At 39.9% G+C, this 23,798-nt stretch overlaps 4 protein-coding genes across 7 annotated transcripts; 1 reads left to right on the top strand and 3 right to left on the bottom strand.

Moving 5' to 3' along the window:
• Positions 1-146: 146 nt before the first annotated feature.
• LOC143465478 (uncharacterized) lies at positions 147-3,334 on the bottom strand. 2 transcript variants are annotated; one of them, XM_076963800.1, is made up of 8 exons: positions 2,954-3,334; positions 2,694-2,866; positions 1,610-1,700; positions 1,375-1,477; positions 1,226-1,302; positions 1,085-1,146; positions 914-992; positions 147-718 (listed from the first exon to the last, which is right to left on the bottom strand). In XM_076963800.1, the coding sequence occupies exons 1-8, from the start codon at positions 3,069-3,071 to the stop codon at positions 660-662; spliced, it is 762 nt and encodes a 253-aa protein (XP_076819915.1). In that variant the 5' UTR covers positions 3,072-3,334; the 3' UTR covers positions 147-659. The 2 variants fall into 2 exon arrangements, with proteins under 2 accessions (XP_076819915.1, XP_076819916.1); XM_076963801.1 differs by having other exon boundaries at positions 1,375-1,471.
• A 2,280-nt stretch (positions 3,335-5,614) lies between these two features.
• On the top strand, positions 5,615-12,929 carry LOC143465021 (EF-hand calcium-binding domain-containing protein 6-like). Of its 2 annotated transcripts, XM_076963136.1 has the most exons (19): positions 5,615-6,902; positions 7,080-7,109; positions 7,489-7,592; positions 7,740-7,918; positions 8,082-8,223; positions 8,383-8,555; positions 9,056-9,210; positions 9,301-9,446; positions 9,561-9,757; positions 9,824-10,000; positions 10,081-10,191; positions 10,356-10,445; positions 10,528-10,665; positions 10,901-11,023; positions 11,241-11,361; positions 11,502-11,674; positions 11,822-11,993; positions 12,270-12,378; positions 12,440-12,929. In XM_076963136.1, the coding sequence occupies exons 1-19, from the start codon at positions 6,602-6,604 to the stop codon at positions 12,568-12,570; spliced, it is 2,772 nt and encodes a 923-aa protein (XP_076819251.1). In that variant the 5' UTR covers positions 5,615-6,601; the 3' UTR covers positions 12,571-12,929. The 2 variants fall into 2 exon arrangements, with proteins under 2 accessions (XP_076819251.1, XP_076819252.1); XM_076963137.1 differs by lacking the exon at positions 7,080-7,109.
• Positions 12,930-13,002: 73 nt separating this feature from the next.
• LOC143465022 (small ribosomal subunit protein RACK1-like) lies at positions 13,003-17,145 on the bottom strand. The gene is made up of 7 exons (XM_076963138.1): positions 16,935-17,145; positions 15,577-15,748; positions 14,373-14,520; positions 14,185-14,280; positions 13,854-13,998; positions 13,218-13,438; positions 13,003-13,114 (listed from the first exon to the last, which is right to left on the bottom strand). The coding sequence occupies exons 1-7, from the start codon at positions 17,044-17,046 to the stop codon at positions 13,037-13,039; spliced, it is 972 nt and encodes a 323-aa protein (XP_076819253.1). The 5' UTR covers positions 17,047-17,145; the 3' UTR covers positions 13,003-13,036.
• A 1,391-nt stretch (positions 17,146-18,536) lies between these two features.
• Positions 18,537-22,561, bottom strand: LOC143465832 (prolyl 4-hydroxylase subunit alpha-1-like). Of its 2 annotated transcripts, XM_076964329.1 has the most exons (12): positions 21,606-22,560; positions 21,308-21,450; positions 21,032-21,169; positions 20,771-20,955; positions 20,616-20,710; positions 20,253-20,376; positions 19,984-20,160; positions 19,694-19,864; positions 19,566-19,619; positions 19,257-19,313; positions 18,971-19,136; positions 18,537-18,818 (listed from the first exon to the last, which is right to left on the bottom strand). In XM_076964329.1, the coding sequence occupies exons 1-12, from the start codon at positions 21,788-21,790 to the stop codon at positions 18,727-18,729; spliced, it is 1,587 nt and encodes a 528-aa protein (XP_076820444.1). In that variant the 5' UTR covers positions 21,791-22,560; the 3' UTR covers positions 18,537-18,726. The 2 variants fall into 2 exon arrangements, with proteins under 2 accessions (XP_076820444.1, XP_076820446.1); XM_076964331.1 differs by lacking the exon at positions 19,257-19,313 and having other exon boundaries at positions 21,606-22,561.
• Positions 22,562-23,798: the final 1,237 nt, after the last annotated feature.

The following is a 23,798-nucleotide window of genomic DNA, read 5'->3' as shown; positions in this document are numbered from 1 at the left end:
AGCTTTTTCTTTACTTTCTTGCTCCTAATCCATCTAGCAGTTCTAGCTAACCCCGTGGCTTAAATTCTATTTTAACTTCATACTTGTAAAAACATATTTTAAGGGCAAGTCTATACACAAAATTAAGGATTTGGGCCAAATTTTATTACAAATATTTCTATTATGTATTTTTTGTGTCAAAGTTCAACTTGTTCAAGATCCAGCCATATGAGCTTTATTTGTGCAAAACCGACTCAATTTCACATTTTAGGTACTGTATTGCGTGATATGTCATGTCTTGATATGATGGCCACAATAGACCTTTATGACGTCACAGAGATAAAATCAAAACAAAAATATCAAACAAAATAAAATTAAAATCAATGCTTAAATGTTTCGTCTCAGTTTTATAACTCGCAAGTCCAAGAGTACGACCAGCATAAGTGGACAGTGTCTTTCATTATTATCCAAGCATTTGTGCTTTTCAATGACCATTTTCCATGTCATTATGAAAAGCTAACTAGGGTAAGTTCGGTAAGTTCGGTAAGTTCGGTAAGTCCGGCGAGTTCGGCGAGGCCGTTCTGGGCTACTGTGGAACTCTAGATTGTGCTTTCACTGAGTAATGACACGTAAGCACCATAGACATCAAAATTACAAAGTGGAAGTTGATCATCATGTGTTCATCGATTGAACCCAGTCGCTAATGCTTGTGACGTAATAGTTTGTCCAGGGGTAGAGGCTGGGAATGAAGGTAGAAAACATGTTTGACAAATGAAACGTGTTCAGTCTTGAAAGTTTAAAGTAGCCCAATCATAGAATATTCAACAAATAAAATTTCTGTAGTTAATTACAGTTACTGTAACTTATAGCATTTTTTGAAGTTCATAAAAGTTTTGATTTAATATTCGTAAAACTTTTACATGATTTAACTCACTTTGCTCAAAGCTCCAGGGCTGGTTTGGCATGGCGGGTAGGGGAATACCCGTTGGAAAGTAGAAAGATCTTTGTGGAAACTGTGAAAGAGAAAATATCGTTTTGTGATGCCACAAAGACAAAGAACACTGCATAACTGGTAAATACGTCACCTCCATGCATCATTGATTACCTGAAAAGGTGACAAGTTATGTCTCAAGCTGAACCATTCGTAAAAATGGTTAGAAGACATCCCTAAGAAATAGAAATCGTATAAAGAAAAGAGTTCACGAGTTAGATCAAAGCAATTTTCTTTGCACGAATCAAACTTTACCTGAACTTTGACTCGATTGAGCCAACGACGAAACGAATTGAAGATTTGTTCTCGGTTTGGGGAAATGTTTTGGAAGTCTATGAAAATTGACGTCAAGAAAAATTAGCTAATTTATAACAAGCGAAATTGGATCAATTCAATTTCCTAACTCGGTCATTGCTGGGATGGTCCTGGGCTGAAACGGAGCAGTCGGGGAATCCCCAAATTCGAGATTGTCAGATTTTGTTGAATTTTTTCTATTTCCATCTGAAACTAGACAGTTGAAAGATTTAAAATCTATGACCTTAAAGATTTCTGGTAAGAGATCGAAGATGAATCCGCGAATTATTAACTGAGAAACACAACAAAGAGTTTAAGAATCATCGAAGCAGCTTCGGCAACTACCTGACTTTTCTTCGATGTTTTCGTCTTTGTTTTGGGCGATGTTTAGTCGTTGTTGTTTTCTATATTTCGCTCTTCGATTTTTGAACCAAACCTGGAAGAATATTTGCATCGATGTTAAAAAAGTATATCAACTACATTACTCTACATTGCACAATTTTTTTCAGTACACACTTTGTTCTTTGTAACTAGAAATTGTTTAAGTTGTTGTCATTTTGTTAAAAAATTAGAAGAATATATAAATTACTGATCGAAAATTTGCAGAAATCTTCTTACAGTCTGCTCATAAGTTTAAATCAATAGACTAAATGTACATGTGACGTAATAAACGTGCAAGAATGATGTTTGTTTTTCCCACAGGAGTTTTACACCATGAAGCCCTCTTATGGGGATTAAACGGCAAAATATCCAGACTAAAACTTTTTTGTCAGAGTTTTCGAGTTGAAGGATCATTGAAGGGTTGTTAAGCTCTCTCCTTGTATAATGAAATCAGGCGAGATACATCGCCGTTATTTCTAGTTACCGCACTAATCCCTTCTAAGTCGATAAAAGTTCCCCAGCACAAAACTAGACACACAGCACCAACAAAAATGTCCCGCGTGGTCCCCGCAGCCCACAAAAGACAACTTTAAAATGTTATGAGCCATTTCTACCAATCACCTTTGTGGTTATTAGATTGCTGATAAGTTAATTGGGCTTCATCGATATTTTGCGACAAGACTTGTTTCAATTCCTGACACTATAATTGTTCGGTCACAGGTGCCAAAGGTCATGTAATTTAAATCGCGTTCAGTGATCCGCGACGCGTCAAAGAGGATTAATGTCACATGACCGAGCGCCAATCAGGAAATGGCAAATTGTGGCAAAAATAACTTCAAGGTCGAATCGGTTTTTCTGAAAATTGAGCTCTTTTGTGGCGTTAACACGATCCTGGTTCGACCTATTCCCGCCAACTTAATATATACAGGTGCTATACATGCATATACGTGCTATACATATACGTGCTATACACATACATTTTACAATATTTTGGAGGTTTCGAAGCCAAACCAGAGTATTCCTGGCTCGAGTTTTGTTTCAAATTTACCTGAATCCTTGCTTCGGCCAGGTTGGTGCAGATGGCAAGATTCTCCCGGGTCTCCACATCCGGGTACTGCCCCTCCTGAAATGTCCGCTCCAGAGCCTGTAGCTGGTGAGCCGTGAAAGCGGTTCGACTCCTCCGATGCTTTCGCGGAAGACTTCCGTTTTTCAAAATTAATTCTAGATTGTTTTTAAATGATTTTATCGTGACGTAACAATGAGGTATAAAAAATCTTGTTCACATCGATTGATGATGCTCTACCTTACCTGTCAGCGTCTCCACCATTGAATGTGCGTGAAAGTAAGGAACGTACTGCGCATGCGCCTGGTTGTAATGCATGGCGTGGATAGCCGACATCGCGTTCATTGTGTCTGAATAATTCATCGTCGATTTGTGACGAAATCACGAATCTTTAAACTATTTCAGCTCCTCCAATGTTGTCTATGTACGACACAGGCCTCAATAAAATCTGTGAAGAAATTTCACTTCCTTATCTTAAAACTCGTTCTACGCTTCTAACATACAATCTGAATTCGATTTTAACTCAAACAAGTGACAAATTAACTTAACAAATAGTCTGAAGTTGACCAAATTTCAACTCTAGTCAGATAAGTTTTGAAAGTTTCAATCTGCAACAACCGCTCATATTCCCACAAAATATCTTTTCTTTACAACTGACTTTCAAGGACCATCTCCTAAATCTTTCTCACCTGTTGAGGGGCTTGTTGTGACGTCATAATGCGATTAGTGGGGGCGCGTTTAATGTTTCTTACACGTAACAATGAGGAAGAATTTACAGAAAACATCGTAGTTTTGTTCAAGTTTATTCTTTTATTTTGAATTTAAAAAAATTAGATTTTGTATAATTTATTTCTGGTATTTTAAGCGCAAATAAGTTGAAGAAAGAGCGATGAGAAACACCGCGACTCAACGCTGCGCGACTCACAACGAGTTTATTTAAAGGATTAGTCGGAAAAGCGACAGAGCGGGGATTGTTTTACAAATCTTGTCTCTGTCAACGAGCTCCATTTGTTCAAACATAACACGCCCGAGACCTATATCGCAATATTTTAGCGACCAGGCGCGCTATTTGTGGAAAGCTTTCAAAGATTCAACAAACTTCGGTATCTCCTTGCATTTAATCGACGGATTTCAAACTAAATTCAGTTTGAAATTATTTTTTAAGTTTTTTAAATAAATTTTACCACTTTCGAACAAACTTATCATTCAAAAATCTGAATAAAGCGATTTATAGAAGTTCGAGCATCGTTGATCAAAATATTTCGCCACGATAACAATTAACCTCGACAGTCATAAAACTTCCACAGCAGTACGCACGTGCTCGTGGTGCAACTTTGTATTCGGTGACGTTATAACCTCGAAACAGCATCCAACTTATCTCTTCGCCAGGTTTTTTGAAATGTCCCAGTTTTTAAACCTGGGCTTAATAACCATGGTTCAAGCTGCTTCAGGTATGCCGCTAGGGGGCGCACAATATTAGGCTAATTATTCCCAAAGCGAGAAAATTATTTTTCGCGTCAAGGATGACCACATTAGGTAATTGTGACGTAACAAGTACGCAATAATCGGGGCAAGTTTTCAATGCATTTTAAATGAAATCGGTTAAAGTCGAAGGATTTATTTAATTACAAGGCAAGAGATAGACAGCAGCCACGGCGCATATTCCGAGAAATTAGTGAGACAAAGACCATTATCAAGTAACAATTCTCATCGCCTTAATTGCGTGCTCGTGCCTTGAAATTCAGGTCGATTTGTCTTGATTTCATTAACAGTTCACTTTCCACGAGAGAATTTCAATCTATGACAAAACAAAGTTAGAGATAGCGATCTTCATCAACAAGAAGTGGAGGGCGATCCCCTCATTGCATTGAAACCTATCGAATGCCATTACGTCATTAAAATCAGCGACAAGGCCATAGATAGAAGAAATTTACGTCACAGTGAACTCAAAAGTGAATTCAGCATACTCGAGTTAAAATGTTCAATCCGAGAATTCGGTTCAATTTATTTTTCGTATCAAAAATTTTAAGAAAAAGGACTTTTATTGAAATTCGTTCAAAATCTCTTTCATCATTTCACATATTTCAGGTAAAATCCAAAAATTTGTCAAGCTCGCTTTAAATAAATTATCGCCTTTTCGGGAAAAAAAGTCACAGTGAAAATTGTGGCGATCAGGCGTTAAATTGATTCTCGTCTAACTATCGCGTTTGATTCCGCGGTGAAACTCGATCGTTGTAAATTATTAACAGATATTCACAAACAAATGCAGAGCTTAAAAGTAACGTCGATTATATCGACCAAGGTAAGTTTTATTGAACGATGGATTCTATTTCCGTCCTATTGTTTCATATGAAAGAGAACGACACGTTGTTATGGCCATGAGCTGGGATTAAGAAGCCAAAACATCAATTAATTTTCTTTCCGAAACAACTTATGAATTGATGCTATCGAGGAGTTTTCAATGAAACGTATTTTCTCAAAGACAAAAGCGTTGTGCGCGGGACCAGGTCTAATTTTCGTGTTTTCAAAACAATATCAGTCCCGTCACTTGCTCCTTATGTTTGTGGTTGTACGGCGACTGTGTGGGTCGGTTCTTCATTTAAATTTCATCAGAGTCTTACATTGCACTAAGATTTAATTACACTTAGAAGTCATCACAAAATAACCCAGAATGTTCCTTTTCTTCATAAAGCAGGGCTTGAGGTTAGAGAAATCTTCTGGTCGCGACAGTCGAAGCTCGAGCTCTGCCCTTTGATATCGATATCGCTCCGGCTCAGCAACATCGAGAAAGAAACAATGAAGTCAACAAAGGCACGAATTCTAGTACCATTGTTGCTATTGTAAGGTCGGTTGCTATGACGACACCTACTCGAGATAGGACGAGACGGTAAATCGAAAAGTGGAGAGTTGCGAGTGAGGCCGATACGTCGATAGAATTTGAGAAGTTTTGATGAAAACAATGATATTTATTGAATCAACACTGGTCAATTATTGCCGTCATCACTGACAAAATTGAGAGGAAAGTTAAATTTTAGGGAAGACAAATGAGCGGAGATATTTGCGGAATTACAAGACAAAATATTCAGGAATTTTAAGCGGACAAGTTAAAATAAGAAACTTCAGAAACACGAAATAAACTTTCCTGCTCAAATATGTAGCTGGTCGTTGTAGACCCTTGCAGCAATATTCAACCAGCAAGGCACCAGCAATTAGATAGATCCTGCAGTGAAAATTAAACTGAATATGCCGCGCATGTGAAATATCATCATCACACATCAGTTATAGGGCATCAATCGCAAAGATCATCAGCATCAGATGATCTAATAACTTTTAACGAGGCCAGCGACCTTAAATTGTGAATTTTTAACTTTCAAAGTTGCCAATTGAATCACGAGGTTCTAGTTGGAAGTCTCTTTGTAGCCCGCGATGTTCCCGGTGTTGATTGACGTCAAGTTTCTTTTTATAGCAACAACAATAGAAAGTCGATAAGAAGTTTAAAGTTTTGCTTTCAAGGGTTTAAACCCCTCAAGCAAACAGGCAGGTGTTGACCGAAGCAAACTATGCGATAAAGAAGTGAACCAGTGTGTAAACAAGCGCGTAGACCGCTTCAGTCTAAAGTTTTCTTCACAGCAGGGCTGGGTCATGAAACACGGTGGCACACAGCGAGGCTTAAGTGATGAGGTTAGGAGCAGTTTGACAGGAAGAGGTGGTGCCGTGGCAACCACACTCTGAGAGATGAGTCATTTACACACGTTGTCATGCAGCGCGTGAGCATGAGTTCATAGAAGCCGTTGATGAGATAAATAAAATAAAACTGTCAGATGAAAAATAAATCTTCGTGTCCATACTTTCTTCTTTTTCATGCTTCGTGGTCGTATTAAGTGAAGTGAATTATGTCTCAAGCCGTCGTTAGCCGGCCGGGAACCCAGAGCAGCAAGGTCGGGGTCCTGCCCCGCATCGAGCACCCCCTGTCCCGCCTAGAAAATCCGGAGAAAATTTCTATCCGAGGTATGAGCCGGGCCAGTAACAGGTCCGGGGAAGTCCCCGCACGAAAGACTCATCGCTTCTCAAAGACGGAGGAAATGAGTCCAAGGAGAAAGGATTTGAGTCCGAAGATGCCGATCGAAGCTATCCCTGAGGGGGTCCAGGTGGTCCACTCAAGGGATCCTAGCAAGCCAACTCTTCCTATCTTCGGTGAGCGGTTAGAAACATGACTAAGGCTATTTAAACATGATTCAGCACACTTTGACATGAGAAATATATGGCCATGACGTAATATACGTCGTGTCGGGGAAGCCATCGTCTCATTCGATTTCTTGATTGAAACTGTTTTAACATATTTTCGTTTTACGTATTTGTTACATCATACAGGTGACGACAGACTGTCGCGGAGTTCACTTGGTAAGAGATACATCATGGAACTGAAACTAACACTAGTAAATCATTAGTTCAGATAACCCGTAGTACCATGACGTAGCAGAGATAGCATTTGTAGTAGATACGATCGGACTAATGCGCCATAGAGCAGAGACCGAGATATTAACTTTGTCTGTGTAGATCCTGGTAGTTGGAAATAAATATGGGTCCCTCAGCAATGACTGTTTGAAACAAAGCAGTTTGCTCCAACGCATTAGCGCGGTCTTAGCTTTAATGTTCGAACAATATTAGAATCGGTTTCATTTATGTTGAAGAGGGTTACCACAAATAACTTCGATCAAAAGAACAAATGAAGCGCCACTAAGTCCAACCTCATTTGAACTTTGCAGTCGGTATTTTTCAGGAAATCGCGCGGTGCTGAGTCGAGCCGAGTCGAGAGTGAGCAACGCGAGCAAGTTGTCCTCGCTCTCAAGACCTGGAACACAAACCAGGATCGAGATTGACGAGGTGGGAATTCCCCTAACTTAACACCAGCTAATCATAAAGTTTAACGTCATTTTCATTATGACGTAGGGATGGTTTCATTGCGGGGTTAAGTTGGCGCTTGATAGTCTGACATTTGCCCTCTTCTTACGTCATTATATGCTTTTTCAGCTGGAGATGCTTCTCCGCGATAAGATCAGGTCAGGGGGATTTTTCACAATACGTCAGTCGTTCAAAAACAACGACCCCGAAGGCAAAGGTAACGTGACCCGAGAAGCACTCATGCATATCATCTCGTCCACGCTAGGTCGCCTCATCACGTCCAAGCAGTTCCATCTTTTACTTAAGAGGTAGGGTGCGATAGGTACCTAATATTACACAGGGTGCTAGACTTTCATATCAGAGGTGTGGTGACAATTTTCTGTAGTTTTCTGCTACAAGATTTTGAACATTTGACAAAACATATTATGACGTCACAATTTCGGTTTTGTTATGGCGCATTTTCATCATCAGACTGCACTTGGCCGAGCAGAGTATCATCAAATTCGAGGAGTTTTACTCACAATTCCGCGAAAGTGTTTCGTCAGAGTATCCTCGATGGCTGGACCCGGTGGCGCGCGCTCAGACGGAACGAGCGAGCATGAACGCGTCACAGGTGAGAAGAGTTTCACGCGGTTAGTCAATGCATCACTTTACAAGCGATGCACAGGGCTAAGTGCATGCGTTCATGTGGATGCGTTCATGTGCATGGAGCCTTTCACGGATGCACAAGACCAGGGTGAAAGCTTCTCACGATCCTTGTCTATCTTCTCAGGTCCACGCTCAACTTAAGGAAAGAGCAAAACAGAGGTTCCTGGATTTGGCGGATCTGGTTCCGCAAATGAATCCCGGGGGCTCAGGGCGGATCATGGCTCCGGAGTTCCGCAACGTCCTTAACAAGCTCGGCTTCTACATGGACGACGCAGAATTTGACAAACTCTGGAAAAAGTGAGTAAAATTGGGCGAAAAATCGCCGACTTGCGACAAAATATCGAATCGGACCTTCCATGGCAACAACCCTTTCCTACTTTCATCTCGAAGAGTTCTAGAATTCCTTCCGCGGTAACCGCGATAGTAAGCGCGACTTTATTTACCAAGGCTTTACATATTAAAAAGCATTGTGTGGTGAGCCCATCCCGATATGGGTTTGTAATCGCTACAAAGCGGCGAGTGGACCGCGACAACAACAATGGGGCTTTGTTGCACAATAGACGAGAGGATTATCAATAATAAATTGAATTAAACAATTGAACAACCAGGAAACTTGAGACTTGGTAATAACTCGACAAAGCATTTCAATGAAAAGGATTCCTCTGCCGAGTGTTCGTGTTATGGGGCTGGTGTCGGTCAAAACATCACGAATTGTTTTCTTTAACTTGCGTCCATGACGCGACGATAACTGCCGTCATTATTTGTGCAAAAACTTCTGCAATAATGTTCGATTCCAGATATGACACATCGAGTCTGGGAGTGGTGAACGCGGAGAATCTGTTGAAGAAACTCGGTATCGAGTTCCGAGAGTCCCGATCTCCTCCAAGTTCGACTATCGCTTCAATCAATGGCAAGATACCGAACGGGAAGTCGATTTCGCTGCAGTCCGCTCGTAAGATGCAGACATATAACCTCGCCCAACCTCCAAACAGTTTGGAAGCCTTGAAGCGATGACGTAAACCCTTATTGTTTTACTCAACAGCGCCATCTGGTCGCTCTCTTAGGCCCAGTGAAGCGGAACGTCGGACATCCATAGACATCGAAAGATGGTTGAAAGATAAGTTCCGGGAGGGCTTCAAAGCAATGAGACGCGAATTTAAGAAGGGAGACAACAAGAATACGGGAAAGGTGAGATCCGGTTGATGAAGAGAAAGAATTTGTGACGTCTGAAGCGTAAAAATGGGAAAGATTTCCTATTTTTTCCTACGGGCAACATAACATTGTTTCGTCTTTATGACGAAGGTCTCACGTGAGGTGTTCCGCCGCGTGCTGGCGCAGTTTGATCTTTACCTCCGCGAAGATTCTTCGCTCAACATGTTCTTGGCCCGGTGCGGACTCTCGGATCGCGGCGACATCTCCTACGTCAACTTCTTGAACAAGTTCCAGGACAGGAGTGAAGAGGGGATGGCCCACAACATCCTTTCCAACTCCAAACACCGGTGAGATAAAGCCCTCTATGACGTAGAAGCGATAGATCGCGGTTTAACCAATCACATGTCGCACAGGTTCAACCAGGACCCGCGACCTGTCAGTCCCAAGTCGACGGTGACCGCGGTGGAAGCGAAGATGATGACGTTGTTCCAGTCCGACTTCCTCGCGCTTCTCGGGATGTTCCACAAGATCGACAAACATCACCAGGACCTCATCTCGCAGCAGGAGTTCAGAGCCGCCATCGAGAGCAGGTTGAGAAGCGTGAACATTGTGTCGTCACAATCAAGTATTTGTGACATCATTTACAATAAATCTGATTTTCAATTTGCAGGTTCGGGCTAGAAATGGACGACGAAGAGTTCGAGATTTTCATGGAGCAAGTCCCGCTCGACGCTGAGGGGAACGTCAGATATCCGGACTTCATGGCTCAGTTTGACACAAAGTAACCCGTCATTTTGGGAAATATGACCTTGAATAAACCGTAGTGCTAAGTAGCTCTGCGACATGTGTCAAGCAAGTCGGTCGTATTTGAAAGATGCAGTACTCTGCTGCCCTCACGCGACTTTGGTTGATTTATTGGTACAATATTATTTCCATTTTTAACAGGAAAGGAGCAAAAAGTCTCTGGGACGGAAAGTCTGTCGTCACGAACGTTAAAAATGACATAACAAAGCCAAAACCAACCAATCAACAACGGTAATTTCTTGATCAAAATTACAACTTCCGCGCGGTCAAGTTATAGACTGATGTTGTAACTTTACTTTGATCTGTGACGTAGCACCTTAGAAGACTTGCACGCCATCTTGCGGGACTTTGTAAAGAACGACATGAACAAACTTGAAAGTGAGTTCCGGCAACTGGACGAGTTCAACAGCGGACGTCTGACGCAGGAAATGATGTTCCAGTTGTTGTCAAAGTAAGCGGTGAAGTGTGACGTCATACACAATATAAAGATCCGTGTCCTTGCCTTAGGCTGAATAAACTTAAGTTGACCAAGTTTATGATCGACAGTTTGGTTGTTTGACAAATTTATCATCGACAACTTGATCGATTGACAGCTTGATTGATTGGCTTATTTATGATTGACAGCTTGATTGATTGACTAATTTATGATTGACAGCTTGATTGTTTGATTAATTTATGATTGACAGCTTGAACATCACCCCAAAGGTGACAAGAGGCGAGATACGACGACTGTGGGAGACCTTTATCGTGAACAAAAACCGGACTTTGAGTTTCCTTCAGTTTGTCAGACATTACGGATACTCGCTCAAGTATTTGATGTCTATGTTTATAAGTGATGTCTATGTTGTTAAGCATTTTATTTGTTTACTTTTTGTAACTGTTTGCAAAATTAACTTAGGTTCAGGAAAGTCTATGATATGACAATGATACTTACGATATGATATGAAAATGATGATGATATTTATGATATGATAAGAAAGCATAAAGTCAAAAGCATGAAATAAGCAAGAAGTTGCGTATTTCTAGATCTGCGGCTTTCCCGAATGCGAAGATCGCTCCACCGCAGCGGGGAGACAACGACTTCATGATTCGATCCCGGAAGTTGAATTGTGCAGCCGACATGCTGGAGGACAGTTTGCGCGCGAAGGTTTCAACATTTTTGAAAAAAAATCCATCAAACTAAGCGTCATCATGAAAATCACATCCATTGGATGACACAAAACTTGAACAAATCTGAAAGCGAATTTGAACAAAGACAAAAAGTTCCAGCGTTTCTTTCCATTCCAGGTCGATTATCTTTGGGAGGATCTCCGCCGCGAGTTTGTCGAGATGGATCCCTACCACACCGGGTTCGTATCACGTGACGAGTTCCGTGACGTGCTCATGGAGTTGTGCGTTCATCTGTCCAATCACGAGACAGACCTCATCACCAACAAATTTGACACCAACGGGGACGGAAGGTACGTTAGGTGTTGACCTTGTGGTACTTAATCGCACTCTATTTTCTAAAATGGGGTCTATTGTTTTTTACGTAATGTACTCGACTTTGTAATTCTGCATTATGTCGTCACAAAACCCAAACAAACTATAAATTTTTTTATGTCAAGGATTTCTTACGTCGAGTTTCTGCGTCCCTTTGCTCAACGGCGCCAGCTGTGGAAGGATGGTAACAACATGTTGGCGGTCCTGACCCACCCCCAGCCTGAGCTACCTGGGGCCGACATCGCCGGAAAACCGACCAAGGGTTTAGAAGCGGTGACGTCAAAACTTAAACAACAGGTAATTAGTTAAAATCAAAATTGATTGATCTGAATGCTAAACTAATTGTCCTGGTAACTGCTTATACCTAGCCTAGCTGTCACCTCTCTAACTGCTACACACGTGGTTGCTTGATAACTTTTTCCTTTAATCATGTGCTGTACCGGTATTCTTCATCAAACATCAGTTTATTACAACGAGCATTATCTTCACCAATGCAAATTAGGCGCTTAAATGAGTTGGACCATCCACTAGCTGGTGCAGTGTCGCTTTGTATAATCCCACCTTGCATTTCAGCTGGCTGGGGATTGGAGGACTTTGCGACGGGCGTTTAAGAAAATGGACGTTTCATCCGATGGAATGCTCACTTTGCCCGAGTTCAGAAGCGTTTTAAAGTTATGCAATGGTAAGTCAGCACAAGGTGGCGAATCTTTTTAACCTTTGTGACGTATTCACTCGATTCGTAGTTGTTTTGGACGAAGACGAAGTATATCACGTGCTGTCAAAATACGACCAGTCAATGTCTGGAAAGTTGAACTACAAGAAGTTCCTGCAGGAAAATACGAGCAGGGCAACTTCGAGGAACTCAAAACCTTGAGCAAACTCCAAATTTCAAAGAACCAAAACACTTTTACAATTTGTACTGACTTTGCGCTGAAGACGTGAAACTTTTGTCTTTGTTTTCACGCTTCCTGTGTTGTATATTTTATGTTGTAGTCGTAGTGCACAGCTAGTGGTCGGAACATTCCAGCCACCAGATGTCCTTGTTACGTTATTTTTTAGGGTTGTCAATTGTTTTAGTTCGAAAAACAAATAGTGTCAAAAATCTGGGCTCTAGCATCTTAATGTGCTCCAACATTATATTTGTAGTTGAGATTAATTTCTTTCGTTGTGATGGAACAATCGTTTGAATTGTCCTAGTGTTTATGATGTTTAAATACACGAGACAAGGTTGGACCTGTTTGCTCACAAGAGCCTACCTCACCCTACCCTGCAATATCCTGGTGTTATATGAGAGATGAGTCACATAATCAGTCGCAGATTTTATTTCATTAACAACATATTTACTGGACTGACTGACTCGCCAAAATTGACACTTGCCAGACCCTGATCAAGTTATCAGTGTAGCCGGCAAAGAGAGTCTGAAAAAAAAAATAGTTTCGTTACGATGCTTGTTTCGAACAAACCGGCAGCTCATGCAAAGCCGCACTACTTCTATGAAACGAAGCGCCACATATGACTGACCTGTCCATCTGGGGACCACGCCAGCGAGAGACATTCAGGTTGTCCGGCCTTGCTGTTCAGGTTAATAAGTTCTGGTCGGAGTTCATCGAGAAGCGCTTTTCCTTCCAAGTCCCAGATTTTGATGGTTGGTCCGCAAGCAGCGCACAGCCAGTATCGGTTGGGAGAGAATGCGAGCGCGTGGATCTCACTCTCGCCGTTCGTCAACGTGTACAGGTGCTTGCCTGGAAGCGAAATATCGATCGGTCAATATGTGGCGTTACTGGGAGTCTGTGCCATAGGTTTCTAATATGGGCTCTCATAATTGCAGAACGTGTCATCACCGATCAGGTCGTGTGTAGATTTGTAATCATTGAGCCTCACAGTAACATAGGGATGTTACGATTTGAAAGTGACAACACAATAGATATTTAAGATTTGCTAAAAATTCACAGTCATAGTTTTAATAAGAGACACAACCACAACAGGTTCAAGTTGACAACGATGCAAATGCACGCCAAGATAACCACTGAGTAACAACCAAGCACAAAATTAAATTTTCCATGTTGAAAAAGAATATGAAATATGCCTATTGCCAAACCTACTTAAGCTCAGAACGATGCAGTTACGAGACTAGACTGGCAGCTAATTTGAACAAACCTTCGCTGAGATCCCAAAGCATGGCCTGGCCGTCCTTTCCACCAGAGGCGCACAAGGAGCCATCTGGTGATACGGTGACTGAGTTGATGAACGCAGTATGTCCATAGTGGTCGGTCTTTAGCTTGCAGTTGGTCAAATTCCAAACCTGAAACCACACAAAGAGCACAATTAGCCGCAACTGCACTGTCGTGAATGTACGGCAGCTATACTGTAATTCATTTAAAAATGGAATTTTGCTAAACAGAAAGTTCAAAAGGAATATCTCGTAGATATTCGGTAAGAGCAAAAAAACACGAACTACTTTACCAAACTGAGTTATAAATAGTTTTACCTTGACCACTTTGTCCCAACCGCACGAGACAATGATTGGCGTGTTTGGGTTTGGAGAGAACTGGACACACGAGACCCAATCGGTGTGATTGTCTTCCTAAAAAAACAAACATCTTATTATTCAAATGTGAGCAAATAAAACGACAAACTCATGTCACAATGACATCACATATGAGCTGAGAGCTTTACAGTGATGGTATATTTGCACTGTCCGAGTGTGTTCCACAGCTTGATCGTACCGTCCCTTGACGCCGAGATGATCTGACGGTTGTCACCGGAGAAAGCCACGGAAAGAACATCCTTGGTGTGGCCTTCAAAACGACGGGTCGTCTCTCCCCTGCACAAAAGTGCATTGATGAGCCAAACTAACATAGCATAGGGATATTAAAACACAATTGTAGACTGTTCCATGAAAAATGCCCTTTTAATCTCCAAATAAGCCACTGTTACAAACACACTTTTCTCAACACTCCCAAGTTCAACCACTTTCGATTTTTTTCAATCTACCAACCAAAATAAAAACAAGTAGGCAATAAAAGATGATGTCACAAAGCACCTTTTTAATAATGAAGCCAATAATTTTGTTCAACAAAATTTCAAACTTGTGTATCAATGCTGCATATAGTCGGATTGTTTTTATTGTAGGAAAACAATGCAGTGTTATCCACTTGAGCAATATACAAACTTCAAGAGTGGTAATGAGCCCACTGCAGCTTTATGGGCATGCACTTGCAAACAACTTTAAAAGTTTACACGGCGATTCATGCTAATGATTTGTTAAAACCATTAGAGCAGTTGTAAGCAATACACAACATTGTTTTCAACATTATAGAAACGTAAAAGCCGAGAATAATACTCCAAGGTTTGAGTTTAAACAGGTTTTATTTTTATTTCTTTTGTGCAATTTGAATATCAACAATTGCTGGTTTGGTAAGTACACTCAATAAACTGCATCGTATTGTTGATAATTACGCTTGCACCATAATTTCCGTGGATTGTCTGCTTCCGAGTATAATAAAGTTTAATTACCTTTCCGTTGCTACCTTATTACAAACAACAACATGCGAAGTGGCACCATGCTGTGCAAACAAATTCGTTAATATTTGTGACAAAGTGTTCTATGCTTTTTACGGCAAAAGCCTAGACAATAATTTCTAAACATGGCATGATTTTTATTACCAGACTGAAGAAAGTTTTAGCATAAACTCGGCGATGATCCCTGAGTCAACACAAAAGCACTGAGCCAAAACTTACAACCAAAAAATTACAGGACACCATGGCAATAATACATGACACCTCACACACACACATATATATATATAAGCCAGCTGCACATAAAGAAATCAAGACAACTTTATTATCTTCGCAGCACACCAAGCACCACCATACTCACTGCTGAAGGTTCCAGAGTCTTAGGTCATGGTCCCATGAGCCAGACAATGCAAACTGACCGTCGGATGAAATCACGACATCAGACACAAAGTGGGCGTGTCCTTTAAGACGGCGGTTCATCACTCCGTACGTGTTTTCATCTCTTGTCAACTTCCATACAATGAGGGACTTATCTAAAGCAAACATAATTACAGATTTATATGCTGTATACTAAACTATGCAGCAATGCCATCACGGAATGTTTGCAAATGAAGCGTCTAATGTGTGGATACGGGCTGCAACACACTCTTCCACACTGAAAATAAAATCCTAGATAAGGCTGTTTTTCAAAATGAGCTTCTCAGCCTGACTGCAGAGTATGGCAGTTTTCACCAAAACCTCAAGGTTCTTACACAAAATTTCAGTGTGCACTGACCATAGTGGAAAGTGTGGAAAAATAAACAAAGATGAAAGGTTTCAGTGCATGTCATAAATTGCATGTTTGTACACATGTTTTCTTGTTGAAAACTACCGTGCTTTTCATTCGCACCAAAACTCACGGTGGGGAATGTGAAGCCTTTTATACCAGAAAAGGGAAAACAAGAGTGTTTTCTTTTTTATTACGAGATCACTCGAGTCCAGCCTAGTACTGAGGTCGCACATGACACAATTTCAGCCAAAATGTGCAGACATGACTGTGGATGGAATTTAAACCAGCAGCAGCTCATTTTGTTTATTGCAAACTTTCCAAAGTGATATAAATGCAGGATAAAATGCAAGGAAACAACATGGTCAGACAAAAAACTTCATCAAAATGTTCAGAAGTCTAACATGTAAAACCATCATTCCATGTTGTCAATGCAATGGTAGTTAACTACAGATTATAATGGTGCACGCATGAATGACTGATCCTCATTAATGTGCAATCCAAGTTTTACTGTTTTTAAGTTTTACTCATCGAGTTATTATAAACAAAGCAAGGTCCACTGTTTCCAATTTATAACATGAGGCACATTCCTGTGAAGAAAGTTTGTATGCTCTGCCGAAGACCTTCGCCGCGGCAAAGGAGCAAATATTGCTACTCTGGTTTAAAGATCAGCTTTGTCTTTTCTGGTTTTAAGGGTTTATGTATTACAAAAACAAACGAACTTTCTGAGCTAATCTAATAAGGTCTGGTCTGCACTTTAATGCTGACATGGATTTCTGAATGTCTACTTTTACACTAGACCCGATTTTCATGTTGTGATTGCTTATAGATCATGTTGATAATAATGTACAAATGATCTAAAAGAAGTGTCATAACAGAAGATTTTCAAAAATCGGTGGCAAGCAGAAAAGGGGGACTTAATTCGAGATATTACCACAAGAATAAACTCTTACCCCTGGAAGCAGAGAGGATCATTTCTGGAATTGCCGGGGTCGTAGCGATTTTTGTGACCCATCCATTATGCCCCACCAAAGTTCCTCGCAATGTCATTTGTTCTTGCGTCATCTTGTTTTACAATTTTTGTATCCAAGGCTGATTAAACTTGATTAATATCGCAGCCTAACTTCCTACGACTCCATCGCCTGACAGTCGAAATAAAAAGACATAATTCGCTGCAGCGACCACACTTGTCACAGTGGGCAATCGTTTTCAGCTCTTCACAATTTTTATGCTTTTGAAAAGGGTACTGAGTATATAAAAATATATATATATAACATTTATGCCAGGAAACAAAACTTGTATCAAAAATTTTGCTGTATTGAAAAAAAATAAATCTCTAAATTAAAAAATTTTACGTACGTTGCTCGGTGTCATTATTAACTTGGAAAATATCTCCAGATAAAAACTCAGTAAATCTATTTAAGGCAACTGAGGCTGTTGCCTATTTGCTGACGTTGTGACAAAACTTTAATACTACACATTAAAGTTTGAATAGTTTGTTAATATTTTTACATAATCAATAAATGACAAGACTCTCAACTAATCTAACAAAAGTTGCTGAAGTGATCGATTGTAGGTCACCTTTAAATAACTCTACAAAGTTGATGTTGTCTGAAACGTGTTAACCAAATGTTAAAGTAAAATTTAAAAAAAACAAGATAAAGTTTGGCACTCTGGGGGTTAATTTTATATATAATTTTCTACACGAGCTTTCGCAAACATAAGCTTGCTTCTTCAGGTCTAATCAAATGATGATTGAAAATCAAATGATTTTCGCAATACACCTGAAGAAGCAAGCTTATGTTTGCGACAGCTCGTGTATAGAAATTTAAATAAAGTTAACCTTTAGAGCAGGGGTGTCCAAACCGTGGCCCGCAGGCCACATTTGGCCCGCCGGAAAGTTCTAAGTGGCACGCGCGGTATTTGTCGAATTGACTTATATTCTCAACTGATTCGCCTACGTAATTTATGGCGAACTTACATTCCGAGAAATTGGCATTAACTGTTTTTTTAGTAATTTATGACAGCCATATGGAAAACTCGCTTCGCATTGCTACATCGTCCATCTCACCGAATATTGCCAAACTTGTTAGAGAAAAACAGTGCCAGACTTCACATTGAAATGTCGACGTGTAGTAAAAACTTCGTTGAATTTACTATAACTCGGTATGTTTATTGTTCTTATAATTGTAAAAGAGGATAATACGTATTTCTAAGATTAGAATTTTGGTATGAGGGTTTTAATTAGAAATTACCAATAAACACTCAAGTGGCCCGCTCAATCATTCATAAATCGCATGTGGCCCTTCGGCGAAAAAGGTTGTACACCCCTGCTTTAGAGTGTCAACCTACTGATTTTTCTTTTAATTTACTTTAAATAACTCCTATTACTGTTCGTCCAGTGTTTTCTAATCCGCAAAATTTGTTCACAGCGAAGATTTTCTGAACTAGTCGAGTGTTTAAAGTTTAAAAAGATTTCACACTTAATAAGTGTTACTACGATATGTGCAAGTGAAAATTGAAATATCAAATTGATTGAGAATAAACATTACATGTTTTTGCAAAATACACCATTTTATTTGGCCTCACAATCGTATGACAACGCACTGCATTATTTAAACCACATACTGCAAATCATTAAGTGCTGTACACTGGATGGTTGGAACGGTAAAAAGAATATAAATCCATACAAAAAATGCCGAGCAGGTAGGTAAGAAACGATGGCGGTAGTTGTAAGGCAGCACTTCAAGCAAAACCAAGATTGTCGGAATAACGACTGAGTTGGCAGGGTCGTCCTTTGAACTCTTGGCCCACTTCGTGAATCCATTTATTTGCAACTGAAAATTATAATTATTTGAGAATCTGTTCAGTAAGTCTTCCTTGGACACCGCTACAACAGGAATATGTTCAGTTTATATCAGAGTCTGTGCTACTTGGAATTGATGCTAAATATAATACTGGTGAGTGATTAGATCCATCTATGTCTCACCCCATTTGACCCCAGTTAGAACTGGGCAAGCGGCGTGGCGTGTACGTCTGTCTGGTACGCCTGCAGGGTCAAGGTTGTACCAGAACGCAGCACTCCCTCTAATTGGACGAACCCCTACTTTGGGTTCCAGAAAAACTGTGCTCCCTCCGTTCGTGACGTCAGAAAGCTGAGTAAGCAACGACTATCATAACACTGTGTCTAGATTCTGTCTCATCATCAATTGTTAGCTAAGTCAGAAAACTTGTGCACTCATCAATCATGATTATCAAGGAAGACCGGAACTTACATATATGAGAAAGGTGGCAATCCGATTGCCGGAATTCTCATCAATTGGGACATGTTTCTAAACATATACAGTAAAGCACCTACCTTGGTTATGTCCTAATTTTAAACAAATTCCAATTATATATTAATTTGAAAGAATACATTAAGTTGTATTGGAATTAGTTATTAAGCATTATAAAGTATACAGCAGTTAAAGAGAAATTGGAAATTTAGTTTCTTGGTAAAATGAATCAATAAAACACAACCGATCTTCATAATTGACTATTTATTGGCAATTCATATCATATCACAGCAGCTTTGTGGAACTCACCCCAAAGAAGTCATAATGCGGCTCGTACTGCCCACCAACTCCATAATTAGCGACCTAACAAACAGAAAACACGAGTACTTCAACATAGCTGGATAACTCTACGAATCAAAGAAATTGTTTGATCTTGCCTGGAGCATCTCAGCAGAGTCCAGAGAGAGTCCAGTGAGGTCAAAGATTCTTCTTGAGACTTGACCAATCACATCCGCATCCGAGTCTTCCAACCACGCACTTTTAGCAACTCGATACTTTGCGTGTTCCAGCTTGCCTGTGTCAGGGTTATTCACAGTAGATCGATAAAGCTGCGCGACATCATACGGTAAGCAGTCACAAACGGAATAGTTTAAGCAAGCACGTCAAGGCGTTTCCATGCACAACATCACCACACCAGCTCAGACTGTCAACACATTCACCATCTCACCATCGGTCGGGCAAGTTGTTTAACACTTTCCATTTGAGTGTCAGACAAGACATCATGAAATCGGATGAGCTGAGGGGACAGCCACAACTCCTCTACTTTAGCTGGCTGCAAGATGAGCCTTGGATTGTTATGATTGGTCCACAGATAACACTTCAACTTGCTCCCAATGTGAGCTGGCTACAACGTACATTGCTTAATTCTTTAAACCATTGAAAATAAAATTTAAATACAACCAGTGCTTTTTCATTCTTATGCAAAAACAATTTTACCAAATTTGTGCCTTCATCTCGACATAGCGCCTCATAGTGGCGAAGATCATCAGGGTTGAGAGCGGAGAGAGGTTGATGCGACGACGATATTCCAAGATCGACGTCGCTTTTCTTCCTCATTTCACTGAAAATAAAACTTACATTCTATTGTTTTACCACAGAGTTTAAATTTAACTTGGTTTACACTCGTTCCATAACAACAGAATTCATGCTGGAATGCTTGTAAATGAATTACAACCAGGAAATGTTTCATTTTATGTAATAAAGATACTGTTCAAGATATTAGATATAAGATATAGATATAAGATATTGTTCAGGTTATGATTTCAAAACAAAAGTTTTATGAACATGGTCACAATATACCTGTAATACTGAAAATTTTTGTTGTTTCTTTCATGACTGGGTTCAATCAGGGTCATTTCAAGTGATGCATTGTAAGCTGTTTCAATGTCGCCCAACTATAACAACACGAGATTGCACAAAAGGTAAAATGAAGAACATATACATTAGGAAATCACCTGCACAGAACAGAATGAGGCGTGATCTAAGACATCAAATTTTGTGAAAGATTGGAACAAAGTTTCGTTCATCGATGAGAGAGCAACCATCCACGACGCGCAGTGATAATAATCTTTCATCTCGAACGCAATTCGCCCGACGTCATACCAGTCTCTTGGCCTCAACATCTGGATCGCTTGAACACCTGGCAAGGTAAGTAATACAAATGTGCGTAGTAGCAATGTGTTGTAAATACTGTGCAAGTGAAAACCTGAACAAACCATTCACATTTCCACGAGCCAGTTGATGAATTTCGAGCTTGTATGTGTCCTGGAGCCTCATGAGAGCTTGCGCAGATCCAACAACATCTTTTTCATCGGGAAAGTTTACTCGTTTCGTGGATAATTTTTCCACAAATTCTACAACAACAAGTCCTTGTGTAAAAGCACACACTGATTCATTCATTGGAATGTAAATGCAGGATACAGCTTGTAGTTATTTAGTGGTATGTGATATTGATGCAAAAAGTCTGACGTCTAAAAACAATAAATTCTTACCGGTTGAAGTATTTTCCTTAACAGTATCCTGAATAACATCCCACTCAAATGCAAGACGCTTAAAAAGTCTAAACTGGTTGACTGGATGGCTCAAGTAATCGACAGCATTCTGCATTGTGATGTCATCAAACTGTTTCACAAACCTAACGTTTTTGTAAAGATACAATGCAGTATACAACATGAAAATCAGCAAGTAACTGAGAGTCATCTTCTTAAAAGAGGGTCAAAACAATGGAAGTGCAATAAAATGAAGCGTACAAGATAAATGAAGAAATTACGGTCTATCCTACAAACAAACCTTTTAAGGTGACGTATTTTTGCTTCCTGTTTGTCAATGTAGTGGCTAAGAGAGGCAACCAGGTCGGTTTCTTCCTCTATAAGATCTTCCATGTGGCTGATCGATGAAAACCAGTCGCATGACACCAGGTTTGGAAAAGTCAGTCCAAGAACTAAAACAATGATTCCTTTCTCAATGATAACCATTCCTGCCAGACCCGCAGACTCTGGAGATCTTTTTCATCACAAATCACCCTAAGACTGAAAACCAGGCAATGGTGTTGGCATTAGGCTGAACTTAATGAAACTGAACTGAATCATTTTAGCGTGATGGCATGCACTGAAGCCTCGATTCTTTTCTCTTCTTCTTTGTTTATTTATTATAAATGGGCGTCCAAACAACCAGTTTTTCTTTGTTTGTTTATTATAAATCGGGGTGAAGATACCAAAGTTTATCGAGCACGTTGATGAACCTCGTGTGTGCAGGCGCCACACTTTCCACTGAGTCCAGATGTTATAGGCCTAGATTTAACTGACTGGAAAGTACAGCAGCCTTTGAAGAGAAATTTTGACGTGATGACGTAAAGATATTATTTTTACTTTATTTATTATAAATTGGCATTCAAACAACCCAATTTTGCTTGTTTGCTCACTGACTTATAATAACCTGTAGCCTATTTGCTGCGTTCTTTGCTTAATTAGTTATTAGATAACTTAATAGTGTATAAGCTAGGCAATCTGCTTCGAAAATTTAATACAGGGTCCTACTGGAAAGTTTGCTTTCAGTGCATCAGATAAATGTGCCAATAAATGTAATGTCAAAATTTGCACCACACAAACATAACTTATAATATAGAATACAGCACAAAACGGAAATTTTGCGTAGAGACGCATTGTATATTGTACTGTTTAGGCCTATTTATCGCCATTAACTATGCGGAGTGAAAGTTAGGATGCCAACCGTTGTAGTTATAGCGCAACAAAACATGCTCACCAACAATTGACGGGTCTGGTACAAAAGTCACCATTCCAAAAAGAAAAGAGAAAATTGTTATGCTCAAGTGATTTTGAGCCAACATGCTGCAGAGTGTAGAATACTGATATACTATTCTAATCTATGATGCCGACAAGCTCAGTGGAGTGGTTTTCGGCCATTTTGAAGAAGGCTCTCTCCTTTTCGCCTTCTCAACAAAGAGAAAAACGCGCTTCCATGAATTTCATTTTTCGTTGGCTGCCACAAAAAGCCCCAAGTCTTTAAGCGAAATGGGTACAGGATCCAGTTCTACGCTACACAGTGCGTTAAAAACAGAATTTGGTTGACAAATGTTTTGCAATTAGCAAAATCGTTTAAAATATATATGTCAAATACTTTACACACTGCATATTTCAGACCATTTTTTATTATTAAGACCACTGTGAAAATTAAACCGATTAAGTACAGAAACTTTCTGATTTCACATTTCAGTCATTCTTTTATTTTGTTTTTTTGCCATAATTGCGAGGGAGGAAAAATTACGCTGACGTTAGTGGTCGAACGTATTAAAAGCAATACAACACAACTAAGGCAGGAATAGGTTACGTGACAATGGCCTCCACGGCAAAAACGTGCATCATAATAAATAAGTTTAAGACAAATTTAAAGCGTCAGCATAACTATCAAACTCTACTATTTTCTTTTCGAATAATAACTAAAATTATAATAAAGTAAATTTATAATACCCAAAAAATGGGTATTATAAATTGGAGATAGAGCAGACGCCGCCACCTGTTGCATCAGCCATTTGCACAAACGTCGGAATTCGATAATTTTCTTGATCATAGAGGCCATTTATTGTCGTAGGCGTATGAGGCCTAGGCTACAGGCTATAGGCCTAGTCAGGTTTCAGAGTTCTTATTAATTTATAACTAAAGATTTGGATGTTTGGATATAGCCAGGCTTGGACCTAGTTTATAACTACTGGTTTCATACACTCAGTTATTTTAGGTAGATATTGGCTCAGACCTAGGCTAGATGGAAGATCTCGTATGGCGCCTAGGCATGTGTAATGAGCCTATAATGGTACTGCTGGAAACTAGACTAAACCTAAACCAGATCTGAAATTTTTTGTCAAAATAATATTGAACACTGAAGTAGTCTTAGTGTCATGAAGTCCTTGCAAGGACACAAAATATACCCCATAGCGGATTTAAATTTAAACATTATCACTCCAACTAA

This window comes from Clavelina lepadiformis, chromosome 7, assembly GCF_947623445.1.
Source record: "Clavelina lepadiformis chromosome 7, kaClaLepa1.1, whole genome shotgun sequence".
NCBI classification, from domain to species: domain Eukaryota; kingdom Metazoa; phylum Chordata; class Ascidiacea; order Aplousobranchia; family Clavelinidae; genus Clavelina; species Clavelina lepadiformis.
The sequence above is the reverse complement of the archived record's forward strand: the minus strand, read 5'-3'. Positions and strand labels throughout refer to the sequence as shown.

Coding starts and splice junctions, on each gene's coding strand:
- LOC143465832 (XM_076964329.1), bottom strand. CDS start 21,790: ATGGTTATCATTGAGAAAGGAATCATTGTTTTAGTTCTTGGACTGACT. Junction 19,865..19,983: donor AACAACTTGCCCGACCGATG/GTGAGATGGTGA, acceptor GATGTCGCGCAG/CTTTATCGATCTACTGTGAA. Junction 19,620..19,693: donor ACTCTGCTGAGATGCTCCAG/GCAAGATCAAAC, acceptor TCTGTTTGTTAG/GTCGCTAATTATGGAGTTGG.
- LOC143465021 (XM_076963136.1), top strand. CDS start 6,602: ATGTCTCAAGCCGTCGTTAGCCGGCCGGGAACCCAGAGCAGCAAGGTC. Junction 10,001..10,080: donor AGAGCCGCCATCGAGAGCAG/GTTGAGAAGCGT, acceptor TTCAATTTGCAG/GTTCGGGCTAGAAATGGACG. Junction 11,994..12,269: donor CGTCAAAACTTAAACAACAG/GTAATTAGTTAA, acceptor CTTGCATTTCAG/CTGGCTGGGGATTGGAGGAC.
- LOC143465022 (XM_076963138.1), bottom strand. CDS start 17,046: ATGACGCAAGAACAAATGACATTGCGAGGAACTTTGGTGGGGCATAAT. Junction 15,749..16,934: donor GATCCTCTCTGCTTCCAGGG/GTAAGAGTTTAT, acceptor TGTTTGCTTTAG/ATAAGTCCCTCATTGTATGG. Junction 13,999..14,184: donor GTTGGGACAAAGTGGTCAAG/GTAAAACTATTT, acceptor GTGTGGTTTCAG/GTTTGGAATTTGACCAACTG.
- LOC143465478 (XM_076963800.1), bottom strand. CDS start 3,071: ATGAATTATTCAGACACAATGAACGCGATGTCGGCTATCCACGCCATG. Junction 2,867..2,953: donor AATGGTGGAGACGCTGACAG/GTAAGGTAGAGC, acceptor AAAACAATCTAG/AATTAATTTTGAAAAACGGA. Junction 1,701..2,693: donor TGGCCGAAGCAAGGATTCAG/GTAAATTTGAAA, acceptor ATATTCTTCCAG/GTTTGGTTCAAAAATCGAAG.